A 19,230-nucleotide genomic window follows, 5' to 3' on the forward strand; every position below is an offset into this window, starting at 1 on the left:
CTACAAGGGGAATATGATGTTCCAGATAGTACACTCCTCTTGACCTGTGAGCCTGTGGGTACTACAAGGGGAATATGATGTTCCAGATAGTACACTCCTCTTGACCTGGGAGCCTGTGGGTACTACAAGGGGAATATGGTGTTCCAGATAGTACACTCCTCTTGACCTGGGAGCCTGTGGGTACTACAAGGGGAATATGATGTTCCAGATAGTACACTCCTCTTGACCTGGGAGCCTGTGGGTACTACAAGGGGAATATGATGTTCCAGATAGTACACTCCTCTTGACCTGGGAGCCTGTGGGTACTACAAGAGGAATATGATGTTCCAGATAGTACACTCCTCTTGACCTGGGAGCCTGTGGGTACTACAAGGGGAATATGATGTTCCAGATGCTACCCTGTGCCCTAGATAGTACCCTCCTCTTGACCTGGGAGCCTGTGGGTACTACAAGGGGAATATGATGTTCCAGATGCTACCCTGTGCCCTAGATAGTACACTCCTCTTGACCTGGGAGCCTGTGGGTACTACAAGGGGAATATGATGTTCCAGATGCTACCCTGTGCCCTAGATAGTACACTCCTCTTGACCTGGGAGCCTGTGGGTACTACAAGGGGAATATGGTGCTCCAGATAGTACACTCCTCTTGACCTGGGAGCCTGTGGGTACTACAAGGGGAATATGATGTTCCAGATAGTACACTCCTCTTGACCTGGGAGCCTGTGGGTACTACAAGGGGAATATGATGTTCCAGATAGTACACTCCTCTTGACCTGGGAGCCTGTGGGTACTACAAGGGGAATATGATGTTCCAGATAGTACACTCCTCTTGACCTGGGAGCCTGTGGGTACTACAAGGGGAATATGATGTTCCAGATAGTACACTCCTCTTGACCTGGGAGCCTGTGGGTACTACAAGGGGAATATGATGTTCCAGATAGTACACTCCTCTTGACCTGGGAGCCTGTGGGTACTACAAGGGGAATATGATGTTCCAGATAGTACACTCCTCTTGACCTGGGAGCCTGTGGGTACTACAAGGGGAATATGATGTTCCAGATAGTACACTCCTCTTGACCTGGGAGCCTGTGGGTACTACAAGGGGAATATGATGTTCCAGATAGTACACTCCTCTTGACCTGGGAGCCTGTGGGTACTACAAGGGGAATATGATGTTCCAGATAGTACACTCCTCTTGACCTGGGAGCCTGTGGGTACTACAAGGGGAATATGATGTTCCAGATAGTACACTCCTCTTGACCTGGGAGCCTGTGGGTACTACAAGGGGAATATGATGTTCCAGATAGTACACTCCTCTTGACCTGGGAGCCTGTGGGTACTACAAGGGGAATATGGTGTTCCAGATAGTACACTCCTCTTGACCTGGGAGCCTGTGGGTACTACAAGGGGAATATGGTGTTCCAGATAGTACACTCCTCTTGACCTGGGAGCCTGTGGGTACTACAAGGGGAATATGATGTTCCAGATAGTACACTCCTCTTGACCTGGGAGCCTGTGGGTACTACAAGGGGAATATGATGTTCCAGATAGTACACTCCTCTTGACCTGGGAGCCTGTGGGTACTACAAGGGGAATATGATGTTCCAGATAGTACACTCCTCTTGACCTGGGAGCCTGTGGGTACTACAAGGGGAATATGATGTTCCAGATAGTACACTCCTCTTGACCTGGGAGCCTGTGGGTACTACAAGGGGAATATGATGTTCCAGATAGTACACTCCTCTTGACCTGGGAGCCTGTGGGTACTACAAGGGGAATATGATGTTCCAGATAGTACACTCCTCTTGACCTGGGAGCCTGTGGGTACTACAAGGGGAATATGATGTTCCAGATAGTACACTCCTCTTGACCTGGGAGCCTGTGGGTACTACAAGGGGAATATGATGTTCCAGATAGTACACTCCTCTTGACCTGGGAGCCTGTGGGTACTACAAGGGGAATATGATGTTCCAGATAGTACACTCCTCTTGACCTGGGAGCCTGTGGGTACTACAAGGGGAATATGATGTTCCAGATAGTACACTCCTCTTGACCTGGGAGCCTGTGGGTACTACAAGGGGAATATGATGTTCCAGATAGTACACTCCTCTTGACCTGGGAGCCTGTGGGTACTACAAGGGGAATATGATGTTCCAGATAGTACACTCCTCTTGACCTGGGAGCCTGTGGGTACTACAAGGGGAATATGATGTTCCAGATAGTACACTCCTCTTGACCTGGGAGCCTGTGGGTACTACAAGGGGAATATGATGTTCCAGATAGTACACTCCTCTTGACCTGTGAGCCTGTGGGTACTACAAGGGGAATATGATGTTCCAGATAGTACACTCCTCTTGACCTGTGAGCCTGTGGGTACTACAAGGGGAATATGGTGCTTTTTTCTGGTCGCGTCCTTTGTCTTCGCAAATCAAGTCGTTTAAACCGGAAAGTCGCTATCCCAAATTGATTTCAGACTTAATTGAATTAATTATTCCTGTCTATTCTCCTCTCCACCTCTTCTCCCCTCTCCTCTCCACCTCTTCTCTCCTCTCTCCTCTCCACCTCCTCTCTCCTCTCCACCTCTTCTCTCCTCTCCACTTCTTCTCCACCCTCTCCTCTTCTCCTCTCTTCTCTCCTCTCCACCTCTTCTCCTTTTCCTTCCTCTCCTCCCCTCTTCTTGTCTCCTCTCTCCTAGTCACTGCATAGTGACTCTGTTTAACGTTAAGGGACTGTTCTGTGTTGTAGTTTAACTTTAACATGACAGTTCTACGTTAAGGGACTGTTCTGTGTTCTACATGCGTCTTAACACGACTGTTCTATGTTGTAGATCTGCGTAAACAGATGGAAACAGCTGAACTGAAGAACCAGCGGTTGAAGGAGGTGTGGAATGTTGTATTACATAGAAAATAAACATGTTTTATCCCCCTTTCTTCTTCCTACACTTCTTATTCCTCTCCTCTACCTCATCTCTCTCTCCTCTAACTCATCTCTCTCCTCTAACTCATCTCTCTCCTCTAACTCATCTCTCTCCTCTACCTCATCTCTCTCTCGTCTACCTCATCTCTCTCTCTCTCGTCTACCTCATCTCTCTCTCTCTCGTCTACCTCATCTCTCTCTCTCTCGTCTACCTCATCTCTCTCTCTCTCCTCTACCTCATCTCTCTCTCTCCTCTACCTCATCTCTCTCTCTCTCCTCTACCTCATCTCTCTCTCTCTCCTCTACCTCATCTCTCTCTCTCTCCTCTACCTCATCTCTCCTCTACCTCATCTCTCCTCTACCTCATCTCTCCTCTACCTCATCTCTCCTCTACCTCATCTCTCCTCTACCTCATCTCTCCTCTACCTCATCTCTCTCTCTCTCTCGTCTACCTCATCTCTCTCTCTCTCGTCTACCTCATCTCTCTCTCTCTCCTCTACCTCATCTCTCTCTCTCCTCTACCTCATCTCTCTCTCTCTCCTCTACCTCATCTCTCTCTCTCCTCTACCTCATCTCTCTCTCTCCTCTACCTCATCTCTCTCTCTCCTCTACCTCATCTCTCTCTCTCTTCTACCTCATCTCTCTCTCTCTCCTCTACCTCATCTCTCTCTCTCCTCTACCTCATCTCTCTCTCTCCTCTACCTCATCTCTCTCTCTCTCCTCTACCTCATCTCTCTCTTTCTCTCTCCTCTACCTCATCTCTCTCTCCTCTACCTCATCTCTCTCTCCTCTACCTCATCTCTCTCGCTCTCCTCTACCTCATCTCTCCTCTACCTCATCTCTCTCTCTCCTCTACCTCATCTCTCTCTCTCCTCTACCTCATCTCTCTCTCTCTCTCCTCTACCTCATCTCTCTCCTCTACCTCATCTCTCTCTCTCTCCTCTACCTCATCTCTCTCTCTCTCCTCTACCTCATCTCTCTCTCTCTCCTCTACCTCATCTCTCTCTTTCTCTCTCCTCTACCTCATCTCTCCTCTACCTCATCTCTCTCTCTCCTCTACTTCATCTCTCTCTCTCCTCTACTTCATCTCTCTCTCTCCTCTACCTCATCTCTCTCTCTCCTCTACCTCATCTCTCTCTCTCCTCTACCTCATCTCTCTCTCTCCTCTACCTCATCTCTCTCTCTCCTCTACCTCATCTCTCTCTCCTCTACCTCATCCCTCTCTCCTCTACCTCATCTCTCTCTCTCCTCTACCTCATCTCTCTCTCTCCTCTACCTCATCTCTCTCTCTCTCCTCTACCTCATCTCTCCTCTACCTCATCTCTCTCCTCTACCTCATCTCTCTCTCTCCTCTACCTCATCTCTCTCTCTCCTCTACCTCATCTCTCTCTCCCCTCTACCTCATCTATCTCTCCTCTACCTCATCTCTCTCTCTCCTCTACCTCATCTCTCTCTCTCCTCTACCTCATCTCTCTCTCTCCTCTACCTCATCTCTCTCTCTCCTCTACCTCATCTCTCTCTCTCCTCTACCTCATCTCTCTCTCTCCTCTACCTCATCCCTCTCTGCTCTACCTCATCCCTCTCTCCTCTACCTCATCCCTCTCTCCTCTACCTCATCCCCCTCTCTCCTCTACCTCACCCCTCTCTCTCCTCTACCTCTACCTCATCTCTCCTCTACCTCATCTCTCTCTCCTCTACCTCATCTCTCTCTCCTCTACCTCATCTCTCCTCTACCTCATCTCTCTCTCTCCTCTACCTCATCCCTCTCTGCTCTACCTCATCCCTCTCTCCTCTACCTCATCCCTCTCTCCTCTACCTCATCCCCCTCTCTCCTCTACCTCACCCCTCTCTCTCCTCTACCTCTACCTCATCTCTCCTCTACCTCATCTCTCTCTCCTCTACCTCATCTCTCTCTCCTCTACCTCATCTCTCTCTCCTCTACCTCATCTCTCCTCTACCTCATCTCTCTCCTCTACCTCATCTCTCTCCTCTACCTCATCCCTCTCTCCTCTGCCTCATCCCTCTCTCCTCTGCCTCATCCCTCTCTCATCTACCTCATCCCTCTCTCTCTCTCCTCTACCTCATCTCTTCTGATGAGTGTGAGTGACGGAGAGACTATTGTGAACCAGTGTTGTATCTGTGTTGTTGCCAGGTGTTCCAGAGGAAGATTCAGGAGTTCAGGACGGTGTGTTATGTTCTGACAGGCTATCAGATCGACATCACTACTGAGAACCAGTACAGGCTGACCTCTGTCTACGCTGAACACATGGACGACTCTCTACTGTTTAAGGTACAAACACACGGTGGCCAAGCGGTTAGAGTGTTGGGCCAGTAGCCAATCACCGAACCGACAAGGTGGCCAAGCGGTTAGAGTGTTGGGCCAGTAACCAATCACCGAACCGACAAGGTGACCAGGCGGTTAGAGTGTTGGGCCAGTAACCAATCTGGTACTTGTGTATTGATACATACTGGTACATGTGTGTGTTTAATAGAGACCAATTTAGAGACTAGTTATGTCTGCTACGTTAGTTTACATGTAGAGACTAGTTATGTCTGTTAGGTTATATGATCAGAGACTAGTTATGTCTGTTAGGTTTCATGATCAGAGACTAGTTATGTCTGTTAGGTTATATGATTAGAGACTAGTTATGTCTGTTAGGTTATATGATCAGAGACTAGTTATGTCTGTTAGGTTATATGATCAGAGACTAGTTATGTCTGTTAGGTTATATGATCAGAGACTAGTTATGTCTGTTAGGTTACATGTGTAGAGACTAGTTATGTCTGTTAGGTTACATGTGTAGAGACTAGTTATGTCTGTTAGGTTACGTGTGTAGAGACTAGTTATGTCTGTTAGGTTATGTGTGTAGAGACTAGTTATGTCTGTTAGGTTATGTGTGTAGAGACTAGTTATGTCTGTTAGGTTACATGTGTAGAGACTAGTTATGTCTGTTATGTTACATGTGTAGAGACTAGTTATGTCTGTTAGGTTAGGTTACATGTGAAGAGACTCTTAACACAGGTGGATATCAGAGGGAGAAAGAGAGATGAGGGAGATTGGAGGGTTAGAGAATTAGAGGAGAGAGATGGAGGGATGAAAGGAGAGATGGGGGGATGAAAGGAGAGATGGGGGGATGAAAGGAGGGATGTGGGATGAAAGGAGGGATGGGGGATGAAAGGAGAGATGGAGGGATGAAAGGAGAGATGGAGGGATGAAAGGAGAGATGGAGGGATGAAAGGAGGGATGAAAGGAGGGATGAAAGGAGAGATGAAAGGAGAGATGAAAGGAGAGATGGAGAGATGAAAGGAGAGATGGAGAGATGAAATGAGAGATGGAGGGATGAAAGGAGTGATGAAAGGAGAGATGGAGGGATGAAAGGAGGGATGAAAGGAGAGATGGGGGGATGAAAGGAGAGATGGAGGGATGAAAGGAGAGATGGAGGGATGAAAGGAGAGATGGAGGTATGAAAGGAGAGATGGAGGGATGAAAGGAAGGATGAAAGGAAGGATGAAAGGAGGGATGAAAGGAGGGATGAAAGGAGAGATGAAAGGATGAAAGGAGAGATGGGGGGATGAAAGGAGAGATGGAGGGATGAAAGGAGAGATGGGTGGATGAAAGGAGAGATGGGGGGATTAAATGAGAGATGGGGGATGAAAGGAGAGATGGGGGATGAAAGGAGAGATGGAGGGATGAAAGGAGAGATGGGGGGATGAAAGGAGAGATGGGGGGATGAAAGGAGAGATGGGTGGATGAAAGGAGAGATGGGGGGATTAAATGAGAGATGGGGGGATGAAAGGAGAGATGGGGGATGAAAGGAGAGATGGAGGGATGAAAGGAGAGATGGGGGGATGAAAGGAGAGATGGGGGGATGAAAGGAGAGATGGGGGGATGAAAGGAGAGATGGGGGGATGAAAGGAGAGATGGGGTATGAAAGGAGAGATGGAGGGAGGGATGAAAGGAGAGATGGAGGGAGGGATGAAAGGAGAGACTGGGGGATGAAAGTCGGGATGAAAGGAGAGATGGAGGGAGGGATGAAAGGAGAGATGGAGGGATGAAAGGAGAGATGGAGGGATGAAAGGAGAGACTGGGGGATGAAAGGAGAGACTGGGGGATGAAAGGAGAGATGGAGAGATGAATGAACTCTGCGTATCAAGTCAGTGGCAGATGTAAAAGAGAACAGGTGAAGATAGCAGGAGAATGTCATTAAGGACTGGTAGAAAAAGGAGGAGAGAGAGGGGGGGTTAGAAAGAGGAGATGAGAGAGGGGGGGTTGGAGAGAGGAGATGGGAGGGGGGGGGTAATTTTCTTAAAGGACATCAAACTTTGTGTTGAGGGTTCATTAAGCTTTATTTGGGTTTTAGTGTGTGTTCTCTCCAGTGTGTTAAATCCTCAGAGAGCCACCTGCGACCCTGTCAGGGAAGATGATTCACTGTCAATATTTATTAACCTCAGCTCAAGTACTCCTCCTCTCGCGCTCGCTCCTGCGCTCTCTCTCTCTCTCTCTCTCTCTCTCTCTCTCTCTCTCTCTCTCTCGCTCGTTCTGTCTCTCTCTCTCGCTGTCTCGCTCTCTCTCTCTCGCTGTCTCGCTCTCTCTCTCGTGCTGTCTCGCTCTCTCTCTCGTGCTGTCTCGCTCTCTCTCTCGTGCTGTCTCGCTCTCTCTCTCGTGCTGTCTCGCTCTCTCTCTCGTGCTGTCTCGCTCTCTCTCTCGTGCTGTCTCGCTCTCTCTCTCGTGCTGTCTCGCTCTCTCTCTCGTGCTGTCTCGCTCTCTCTCTCTCTCTCACTCTCTCACTCTCTCGCTCGTGCTCTCTCTCTCTCTGTCTCTCTCTCTGTCTCTGTGTCTCTCTCTCTCTCTCTCGTGCTGTCTCGCTCTCTGTTTCTCTCTCTCGTGCTGTCTCGCTCTCTCTCTCTCTTGTGCTGTCTCGCTCTCTCTCTCTCTCTCTCTCTCTCTCTCGTGCTGTCTCGCTCTCTGTTTCTCTCTCTCGTGCTGTCTCGCTCTCTCTCTCTCTCGTGCTGTCTCGCTCTCTCTCTCTCTCGTGCTGTCTCGCTCTCTCTCTCTCTCGTGCTGTCTCGCTCTCTCTCTCGTGCTGTCTCGCTCTCTGTTTCTCTCTCTCGTGCTGTCTCGCTCTCTCTCTCTCTTGTGCTGTCTCGCTCTCTCTCTCTCTCTCTCTCTCTCTCTCGTGCTGTCTCGCTCTCTGTTTCTCTCTCTCGTGCTGTCTCGCTCTCTCTCTCTCTCTCTCGTGCTGTCTCGCTCTCTCTCTCTCTCGTGCTGTCTCGCTCTCTCTCTCTCTCGTGCTGTCTCGCTCTCTCTCTCTCTCGTGCTGTCTCGCTCTCTCTCTCTCTCGTGCTGTCTCGCTCTCTCTCTCTCTCGTGTTGTCTCTCTCTCGTTCTCTCTCTCTCGTGCTGTCTCTCTCTCTCGCTCTCTCAAATCATTTCAATTTATTCAAGTTAAGGGCTTTATTGGAATGGGAAGCATATGTTGACATTGCCAAAGCAAGTAAACTAGATAATAAACAAAAGTGAAATAAACAATACAGTTGAACAGTAAACATTACACTCACAGAAGTTCCAAAAGAATAAAGACATTTCAAATGTCATTTATTTGCAAATAGTTAAAGTACAAAAGGGAAAATAAGTAAACCAACTTATGTGCATCCACACACACATTTTATATGGTGTTGTCTGTGTGTGTTAGTATGATACACCAGCATGTAGCCTGCACTGGTAATGACTGGTGACGCACACAACTGGAACAACTTTTTTATACATTTGCACACAGGAGATAGCAAAAGCTCAGATTGCACTGTGCCTGGTTAAAAGTTTATTTGTGGAATTTCTTTCCTCCTTAATGCGGTGGTATACAGAAGATCGCCCTATTTGGTAAAAGACCAAGTCCATATTATGGCAAGAACAGCTCAAATAACTAAAGAGAAACAACAGTCCATCATTACTTTCAGACATGAAGGTCAGTCAATACGGAACATTTCATCAACTTTGAAAGTTTCTTCAAGTGCCGTCGATAAAACCATGATGAAACTGGCTCTCATGAGGACCGCCACAGGACAGGAAGACCCAGAGTTACCTGTCTCTCATGAGGACCGTCACAGGACAGGAAGACCCAGAGTTACCTGGCTCTCATGAGGACCACCACAGGACAGGAAGACCCAGAGTTACCTGGCTCTCATGAGGACCGCCACAGGACAGGAAGACCCAGAGTTACCTGGCTCTCATGAGGACCACCACAGGACAGGAAGACCCAGAGTTACCTGGCTCTCATGAGGACCACCACAGGACAGGAAGACCCAGTTACCTGGCTCTCATGAGGACCACCACAGGACAGGAAGACCCAGAGTTACCTTGCTCTCATGAGGACCACCACAGGACAGGAAGACCCAGAGTTACCTGGCTCTCATGAGGACCACCACAGGACAGGAAGACCCAGTTACCTGGCTCTCATGAGGACCACCACAGGACAGGAAGACCCAGAGTTACCTGGCTCTCATGAGGACCACCACAGGACAGGAAGACCCAGAGTTACCTGGCTCTCATGAGGACCACCACAGGACAGGAAGACCCAGAGTTACCTGGCTCTCATGAGGACCACCACAGGACAGGAAGACCCAGAGTTACCTGGCTCTCATGAGGACCGCCACAGGACAGGAAGACCCAGAGTTACCTGGCTCTCATGAGGACCACCACAGGACAGGAAGACCCAGTTACCTGGCTCTCATGAGGACCACCACAGGACAGGAAGACCCAGAGTTACCTGGCTCTCATGAGGACCACCACAGGACAGGAAGACCCAGAGTTACCTGGCTCTCATGAGGACCACCACAGGACAGGAAGACCCAGTTACCTGGCTCTCATGAGGACCACCACAGGACAGGAAGACCCAGAGTTACCTGGCTCTCATGAGGACCACCACAGGAAAGGAAGACCCAGAGTTACCTCTGCTGCAGAGGATAAGTTCATTAGAGTTACCAGCCTCTGAAATTGCAGCCCAAATAAATGCTTCAGAGTTAAAGTAACAGACACATCTCAACATCAACTGTTCAGAGGAGACTGCGTGAATCAGGCCTTCATGGTCGAATTGCTGCAAAGAAACCACTACTGAAGGACACCAATAAGAAGAGACTTGCTTGGGCCATGGAGCACGGGCAATGGACATTAGACCAGTGGAAATCTGTCCTTTGCTGCTGATGTCCGAATTTGAAATTTGTGGTTCCGAACACTGCCTTTGTGAGGCGTAGAGTAGATGAACGGATGATCTCCACGTGTGTATTTCCCACCGTGAAACATGGAGGAGGAGGAGGTGTGATGGTGTGGGGGTGCTTTTCTGGTGACACGGTCTGTGATTTATTTAGAATTCAAGACACACTTAACCAGCATGGCTACCACAGCATTCTGCAGTGATACGCCATCCCATCTGGTTTGCTCTTAGTGGGACTATCATTTATTTTTCAACAGGACAATAACCTAATATACCTCCAGACTGTGTAAGGGCTATTTGACCAAGAAGGAGAGTGATGACGTGCTGCATCAGATGACCTGGCATCCACGGTCACCCGACCTCAACCCAATTTTGATGTTTGGGATGAGTTGGACCGCAGTGTGAAGGAAAAGCAGCCAACAAGTGCTCAGCATATGTGGGAACTCCTTGAAGACTGTTGGAAAAGCATTCCAGGTGAAGCTGTAGAAAATAGTGCAAATAAAGAAAAACCCTTGAATGAGTAGGTGTTCTAAAACTTTGGACTGGTTATGTAAAATACACACACACACACACACACACACACACACACACACACACACGCATGCATATATTATATACACACAGTTGAAGTTTACATACATTTCGGTCGGAGTCATTTAAACTCGTTTTTCAACCACTCCACAAATGTCTTGTTAACAAACTATAGTTTTGGCAAGTTGGTTAGGACATCTACTTTGTGCATGACACAAGTCATTTTTCACAGAGAGATTATTTCACTTATAATTCACTGTATCACAATTCCAGTGCGTCAGAAGTTTACATACACTAAGTTGATTGTGCCTTTAAACAGCTTGGAAGATTCCAGAAAATTATGTCATGGCTTTAGAAGCTTCTGATAGGCTAATTAACATAATTTGAGTCAATTGGAGGTGTACCTGTGGATGTATTTCAAGGCCTACCTTCAAACTCAGTGCCTCTTTGTTTGACACCATGGGAAAATCAAAACAAATCAGCCAAGACCTCAGAAAAACAATGGTAAACCTCCACAAGTCTGGTTCATCCTTGGTAGCAATTTCCAAACACCTGAAGGTAGCACGTTCATCTGTACAAACAATAGTACGCAAGTATAAACACCATGGGACCACGCAGCCGTCATACCGCTCAGGAAGGAGACGCGTTCCGTCTCCTAGAGATTAACGTACTTTGGTGCGAAAAGTAAAAATCAATCCCAGAACAACAGCAAAGGACCTTGTGAAGATGTTGGAGGAAACAGGTACAAAAATATCTATATCCACAGTAAAACGAGTCCTATATCAACATAACCTGAAAGGACGCTCAGCAAGGAAGAAGCCACTGCTCCAAAAACCACCAAATATATATTTGAAGCAACATCTCAAGACATCAGTCAGGAAGTTAAAGCTTAGTCGCAAATGGGTCTTCCAAATGGACAATGATCCCAAGCATGCTTCCAAAGTTGTGGCAAAATGGCTTAAGGACAATAAAGTCAAGGTATTGAAGTGGCCATCACAAAGCCCTGACCTCAATCCTATAGAAAATGTGTGGGCAGAACTGAAAAAGCGTGTGCGAGCAAGGAGGCCTACAAACCTGACTCAGTTACACCAGCTCTGTCAGGAGGAATGGGCCAAGCTTCACCCAACTTAATTGTGGGAAGCTTATGAAAGGCAACCTGAAACGTTTGACCCAAGTTAAACAATTTAAAGGCCATGCTACCAAATACTAATTGAGTGTATGTAAACTTCTGACCCACTGGGAATGTGATGAAAGAAATAAAAAGCGGAAATAAATCATTCTCTCTACTATTATTCTGACATATCATTTAGCAGACACATTTATCCAAAGCAACTTAGTAATTTGTGTATATATTTTTCGTATGGGTGGCCAGCACCCCGTGGGAACCGAACTGACGATCCTGGCGTTGAAACCCGTCTGAGAACCACTTTTCTGTCCCTTTCACCCCCCCCCCCCCCCCTCCTCCTTCTTTCTCTCTTCATGCTTATCATTTTTTAACCGCGCGGCCTTGCAAAATCAATATAATTGATCGTAATCAACATATTTTGCAGACTTCAAATGAAGCTCAGTGAAGTGTGTGCATGTGTAGGATTAAAACCATCTAACTGCTTTTTAAATCGGGCTGTGTTGTCGAATGTCATATCCCCCCCATCTCATCTCAGAGAGAGAGAGTTAAATTGCTTGTTCAACATTTTGGAGAAAGCAGAGATCTTCCATACTAGGAGAATGTCATGTTGAACAGTGGAATCTCTTCCCCCTTCCATCCCTCTCTCCTCTGTTTTATACTGTGAGTTGTGTATCTAAAAGATATTGCCTTGACAATCTCTCCTCTCTCCTCTGTTATACTGTGAGTTGTGTATCTAAAAGATATTGCCTTGACAATCTCTCCTCTCTCCTCTGTTATACTGTGAGTTGTGTATCTAAAAGATATTGCCTTGACAATCTCTGATCTCTCGTCTGTTATACTGTGTATCTAAAATATATTGCCTTGACAATCTCTGATCTCTCCTCTGTTATACTGTGTATCTAAAATATATTGCCTTGACAATCTCTCCTATACTGTGAGTTGTGTATCTAAAAGATATTGCCTTGACAATCTCTGATCTCTCGTCTGTGTAGACTGACTCAGGTCGCCCTGTAGTCCACAGCCCCTGGGTTTATACACTATAGTGATTGTAGTGTTACAAAATAAATGAAAAGGCTCTTTGCTCTTTCTGAAGATACTCTTTAATCAAGATGTCCATCAGATGAACAAGACGTCTCACGGCTAAAACGTCTAAGATTTAACCCCCCAGAGTTCAGCGTTGTACCAATAACAGACTGGAAATGGTTGTTTGACCTTTCTGATGGAAAGAGGTGTTTTGTGATTTAACCCCCCAGAGGTCAGCGTTGTACCAATAACAGACTGGAAATGGTTGTTTGACCTTTCTGATGGAAAGAGGTGTTTTGTGATTTAACCCCCCAGAGTTCAGCGTTGTACCAATAACAGACTGGAAATGGTTGTTTGACCTTTCTGATGGAAAGAGGTGTTTTGTGATTTAACCCCCCAGAGTTCAGATTTGTACCAATAACAGACTGGAAAAAGGTTGTTGTTTGACCTTTCTAATGGAAAGAGGTGTTTTGTGTGGTTGTGTTCTTTCCTGGATGACTTTAGACAGTGGAGGCCCATTGGACAGGTTACGCTGCTCGTGACTCGCTTCAGGGCTGCCATGTCATTGTTCTAATTCTGTGGTTGGTGTTTAGCATCACAGTGGAAATGACCAGGAAACCACAGCACCAGGTATAGTAGAAACCACAGCACCAGCTATAGTAGAAACCACATCACCAGGTATAGTAGAAACCACAGCACCAGGTACTAGGGTACGGGCTGGGTCGGGGTATCACTAACTAGGGTACGGGCTGGGTCGGGGTATCACTAACTAGGGTACGGGCTGGGTCCGGGTATTACTAACTAGGGTACGGGCTGGGTCGGGGTATCACTAACTAGGGTACGGACTGGGTCGGGGTATCACTAACTAGGGTACGGGCTGGGTCCGGGTGTTACTAACTAGGGTACGGGCTGGGTCGGGGTATCACTAACTAGGGTACGGACTGGGTCGGGGTATCACTAACTTGGGTACGGGCTTGGTCGGGGTATCACTAACTAGGGTACGGGCTGGGTCGGGGTATCACTAACTAGGGTACGGGCTGGGTCGGGGTATCACTAACTAGGGTACGGGCTGGGTCGGGGTATCACTAACTAGGGTACGGGCTGGGTCGGGGTATCACTAACTAGGGTACGGGCTGGGTCCGGGTATCACTAACTAGGGTACGGGCTGGGTCCGGGTATCACTAACTAGGGTACGGGCTGGGTCGGGGTATCACTAACTAGGGTACGGGCTGGGTCGGGGTATCACTAACTAGGGTACGGGCAGGGTCGGGGTATCACTAACTAGGGTACGGGCTGGGTCGGGGTATCACTAACTAGGGTACGGGCTGGGTCCGGGTATCACTAACAGGGAACGCGCTGGGTCCAGGTATCACTAACTAGGGTACGAGCTGGGTCCGGGTATCACTAACTAGGGTACGAGCTGGGTCCGGGTATCACTAACTAGGGTACGAGCTGGGTCCGGGTATCACTAACTAGGGTACGAGCTGGGTCCAGGTATCACTAACTAGGGTACGAGCTGGGTCCGGGTATCACTAACTAGGGTACGAGCTGGGTCCGGGTATCACTAACTAGGGTACGAGCTGGGTCCAGGTATCACTAACTAGGGTACGAGCTGGGTCCGGGTATCACTAACTAGGGTATGAGCTGGGTCCGGGTATCACTAACTAGGGTACGAGCTGGGTCCGGGTATCACTAACTAGGGTACGGGCTGGGTCGGGGTATCACTAACTAGGGTACGAGCTGGGTCCGGGTATCACTAACTAGGGTACGAGCTGGGTCCAGGTATCACTAACTAGGGTACGAGCTGGGTCCGGCTATCACTAACTAGGGTACGAGCTGGGTCCGGGTATCACTAACTAGGGTACGAGCTGGGTCCGGGTATCACTAACTAGGGTACGAGCTGGGTCCAGGTATCACTAACTAGGGTACGAGCTGGGTCCGGGTATCACTAACTAGGGTACGGGCTGGGTCCGGGTGTTACTAACTAGGGTACGGGCTGGGTCCGGGTGTTACTAACTAGGGTACGAGCTGGGTCCGGGTATCACTAACTAGGGTACGGGCTGGGTCACTAACATTTTGAGGCGGAGCCATTTACTACGTTTTAAGGTCATATTTAAGGTCATATAACATGTTGTCCGAAGTCCTTCAACCTCGTCAAATAGAAGACAGGAGAAATGATTTCACAGAAAAGAGTTGCGTTCCTGTAGTTTTTTGTCGGCGTTTAGAGTGACCAACGGTAGCTAACAGCGCTCTGCTCTCTCATGTCTCTTCATTGAGCAGAGCAGCCCAAGCGGAGCCGTTGCCATGGAGACTCAGAGCCGCCATGAGCAGAGCGAGCTGCGTGCTGGGAGAGAGTGACAGACAGAGGAGCAACTAATGGATTTGCTGATAGAGGAAGGTATTTCTGGTTTCGGGCCTTTCAAGTTGGAAGAAGCAATCGGGACTGGGTTAGAGTAGGGCCTAAACGTTGTGGGTAGGGCTCGGGCTTATAATTCATACCTGTGCAAGGCTCTAGTGTGTGTGTGTGTGCGCGCCGTACTGTACCGTATGACCCTCACCGTAGTCACTGCTGTGCGATCTCGCCCTCTGATGAGCTGTCTACTGGAGTCCAGCGGATAGTTGAAATAATTGTTCCATTTTATGATATAAGTATCAAACGTGGTACACTAATACAGGATACCTTGAGGAACATGTTAAAGACTGGAGGCAGTCTGGGAAGCCGGTCAGTCGACCAGGGTGGACATTTTAATTAAATGGCTGCTGTCCAGATTTCCTGTAAACATTCAAAAGGCACTCGCACATCTGAGCTATCTTTATCTGTCTAGCGCATACTTTATCACCACATCTGAGCTATCTTTATCTGTCTAGAGAATACTTTATCACCACATCTGAGCTATCTTTGTCTAGAGCATACTTTATCACCACATCTGAGCTATCCTTTATCTGTCTAGAGCATACTTTATCACCACATCTGAGCTATCCTTTATCTGTCTAGAGCATACTTTATCATCACATCTGAGCTATCTTTCTGTCTAGAGCATACTTTAGCACCACATCTGAGCTATCCTTTATCTGTCTAGAGCATACTTTACCACCACATCTGAGCTATCTTTATCTGTCTAGAGCATACTTTATCACCACATCTGAGCTATCTTTTTCTAGAGCATACTTTATCACCACATCTGAGCTATCCTTTATCTGTCTAGAGCCTACTTTATCATCACATCTGAGCTATCCTTTATCTGTCTAGAGCCTACTTCATCACCACATCTGAGCTATCCTTTATCTGTCTAGAGCCTACTTTATCACCACATCTGAGCTATCCTTTATCTGTCTAGAGCATACTTTATCATCACATCTGAGTTATCTTTCTGTCTAGAGCATACTTTAGCACCACATCTGAGCTATCCTTTATCTGTCTAGAGCATACTTTACCACCACATCTGAGCTATCTTTATCTGTCTAGAGCATACTTTATCACCACATCTGAGCTATCTTTTTCTAGAGCATACTTTATCACCACATCTGAGCTATCCTTTATCTGTCTAGAGCCTACTTTATCATCACATCTGAGCTATCCTTTATCTGTCTAGAGCCTACTTCATCACCACATCTGAGCTATCCTTTATCTGTCTAGAGCCTACTTTATCACCACATCTGAGCTATCCTTTATCTGTCTAGAGCCTACTTTATCACCACATCTGAGCTATCCTTTATCTGTCTAGAGCCTACTTTAGCACCACATCTGAGCCATCCTTTATCTGTCTAGAGCCTACTTTATCACCACATCTGAGCCATCCTTTATCTGTCTAGAGCCTACTTTATCACCACATCTGAGCTATCCTTTATCTGTCTAGAGCCTACTTTATCACCACATCTGAGCCATCCTTTATCTGTCTAGAGCCTACTTTATCACCACATCTGAGCCATCCTTTATCTGTCTAGAGCCTACTTTATCACCACATCTGAGCTATCCTTTATCTGTCTAGAGCCTACTTTATCACCACATCTGAGCCATCCTTTATCTGTCTAGAGCCTACTTTAGCACCACATCTGAGCTATCCTTTATCTGTCTAGAGCCTACTTTATCACCACATCTGAGCTATCCTTTATCTGTCTAGAGCCTACTTTAGCACCACATCTGAGCTATCCTTTATCTGTCTAGAGCCTACTTTATCACCACATCTGAGCTATCTTTGTCTAGAGCATACTTTATCACCACATCTGAGCCATCCTTTATCTGTCTAGAGCCTACTTTAGCACCACACCTGAGCTATCCTTTATCTGTCTAGAGCATACTTTATCACCACATCTGAGCTATCCTTTATCTGTCTAGAGCATACTTTATCATCACATCTGAGCTATCCTTTATCTGTCTAGAGCCTACTTTATCACCACATCTGAGTTATCCTTTATCTGTCTAGAGCCTACTTTATCACCACATCTGAGCTATCCTTTATCTGTCTAGAGCCTACTTTATCACCACATCTGAGCTATCCTTTATCTGTCTAGAGCATACTTTATCACCACATCTGAGCTATCCTTTTTTTTTGCAGGTGCCTGGTAACAGTTGAATAAGATGAGAGAAAAGCAGAACCCTGCCTGCTGCTCTTGATAGTATCACTGCTCTTTAACACGTATCGGCCTCAAGGCCTTCGCCAGAGCTTTTTATATATATATATTTTATTAAATCATTCCAGACGACATTACAAAGTCGTTTTGATATTATCTACCCACTAAATAATCCCCACAGATAATATATACAATCATTCTGATAGGATCATATTGATTCATATGCACATCATTTTGAACCTAGTCCGACAGCTACGTGACATTTATTTTAATACTCTGTGATAGAGCCACCGTTTCCCACTCAGCTAGGGCATGTCTCAATAAGTCCTTTTGGATATAGAGCCACCGTTTCCCACTCAGCTGGGGCATGTCTCAATAAGTCCTTTTGGATATAGAGCCACCGTTTCCCACTCAGCTAGGGCATGTCTCAATAAGTCCTTTTGGATATAGAGCCACCGTTTCACACTCAGCTGGGGCATGTCTCAATAAGTCCTTTTGGATATAGAGCCACCGTTTCCCACTCAGCTAGGGCATGTCTCAATAAGTCCTTTTGGATATAGAGCCACTGTTTCCCACACAGCTGGGGCATGTCTCAATAAGTACTTTTGGATATAGAGCCACCGTTTCCCACTCAGCTAGGACATGTCTCAATAAGTACTTTTGGATATAGAGCCACCGTTTCCCACTCAGCTGGGGCATGTCTCAATAAGTACTTTTGGATATAGAGCCACTGTTTCCCACACAGCTGGGGCATGTCTCAATAAGTACTTTTGGATATAGAGCCACCGTTTCCCACTCAGCTAGGACATGTTTCAATAAGTACTTTTGGATATAGAGCCACCGTTTCCCACTCAGCTGGGGCATGTCTCAATAAGTATTTTGGATATAGAGCCACTGTTTCACACTCAGCTGGGGCATGTCTCAATAAGTACTTTTGGATATAGAGCCACTGTTTCACACTCAGCTAGGGCATGTCTCAATAAGTACTTTTGGATATAGAGCCACTGTTTCACACTCAGCTAGGGCATGTCTCAATAAGTACTTTTGGATATAGAGCCACCGTTTCCCACTCAGCTAGGGCATGTCTCAATAAGTACTTTTGGATATAGAGCCACTGTTTCCCACTCAGCTGGGGCATGTCTCAATAAGTACTTTTGGATATAGAGCCACCGTTTCACACTCAGCTAGGGCATGTCTCAATAAGTACTTTTGGATATAGAGCCACCGTTTCACACTCAGCTAGGGCATGTCTCAATAAGTACTTTTGGATATAGAGCCACCGTTTCACACTCAGCTAGGGCATGTCTCAATAAGTCCTTTTGGATATAGAGCCACCGTTTCCCACTCAGCTGGGGCATGTCTCAATAAGTACTTTTGGATATAGAGCCACCGTTTCCCACTCAGCTGGGGCATGTCTCAATAAGTCCTTTTGGATATAGAGCCACCGTTTCACACACAGCTAGGGCATGTCTCAATAAGTACTTTTGGATATAGAGCCACTGTTTCACACTCAGCTAGGGCATGTCTCAATAAGTACTTTTGGATATAGAGCCACCGTTTCCCACTCAGCTAGGGCATGTCTCAATAAGTACTTTTGGATATAGAGCCGTTGCTGGTTTTGTGAATTACCCCCCTGGTGGGTATTTCCAATATGGCCGCTGAAACACAGGCTGAGACACCCCAAGATAGGTAACTGGTTGGATAGATGTCACCAGGGGTACTCTGATTGGATAGATGTCACCAGGGGCACTCTGATTGGATAGATGTCACCAGAGGTACTCTGATTGGATAGATGTCACCAGGGGTACTCTGATTGGATAGATATCACCAGGAATACTCTGATTGGATAGATGTCA

The 19,230-nt window shown here is 47.0% G+C and overlaps 1 protein-coding gene across 2 annotated transcripts in view; it reads left to right on the plus strand.

The window, feature by feature from the left end:
• Positions 1-19,230, plus strand: part of LOC118940177 (mitotic spindle assembly checkpoint protein MAD1-like) — a 102,570-nt gene that overhangs the window by 56,544 nt on the left and 26,796 nt on the right. For both annotated transcript variants that reach the window (XM_036948491.1, XM_036948492.1), the window contains 2 exons: positions 2,827-2,879; positions 5,068-5,205. In XM_036948491.1, the coding sequence (XP_036804386.1) occupies positions 2,827-2,879; positions 5,068-5,205 (191 nt within the window). The remainder of the gene's footprint in view (positions 1-2,826; positions 2,880-5,067; positions 5,206-19,230) is intronic.

This window comes from Oncorhynchus mykiss, chromosome 17, assembly GCF_013265735.2.
Source record: "Oncorhynchus mykiss isolate Arlee chromosome 17, USDA_OmykA_1.1, whole genome shotgun sequence".
NCBI lineage: Eukaryota > Metazoa > Chordata > Actinopteri > Salmoniformes > Salmonidae > Oncorhynchus > Oncorhynchus mykiss.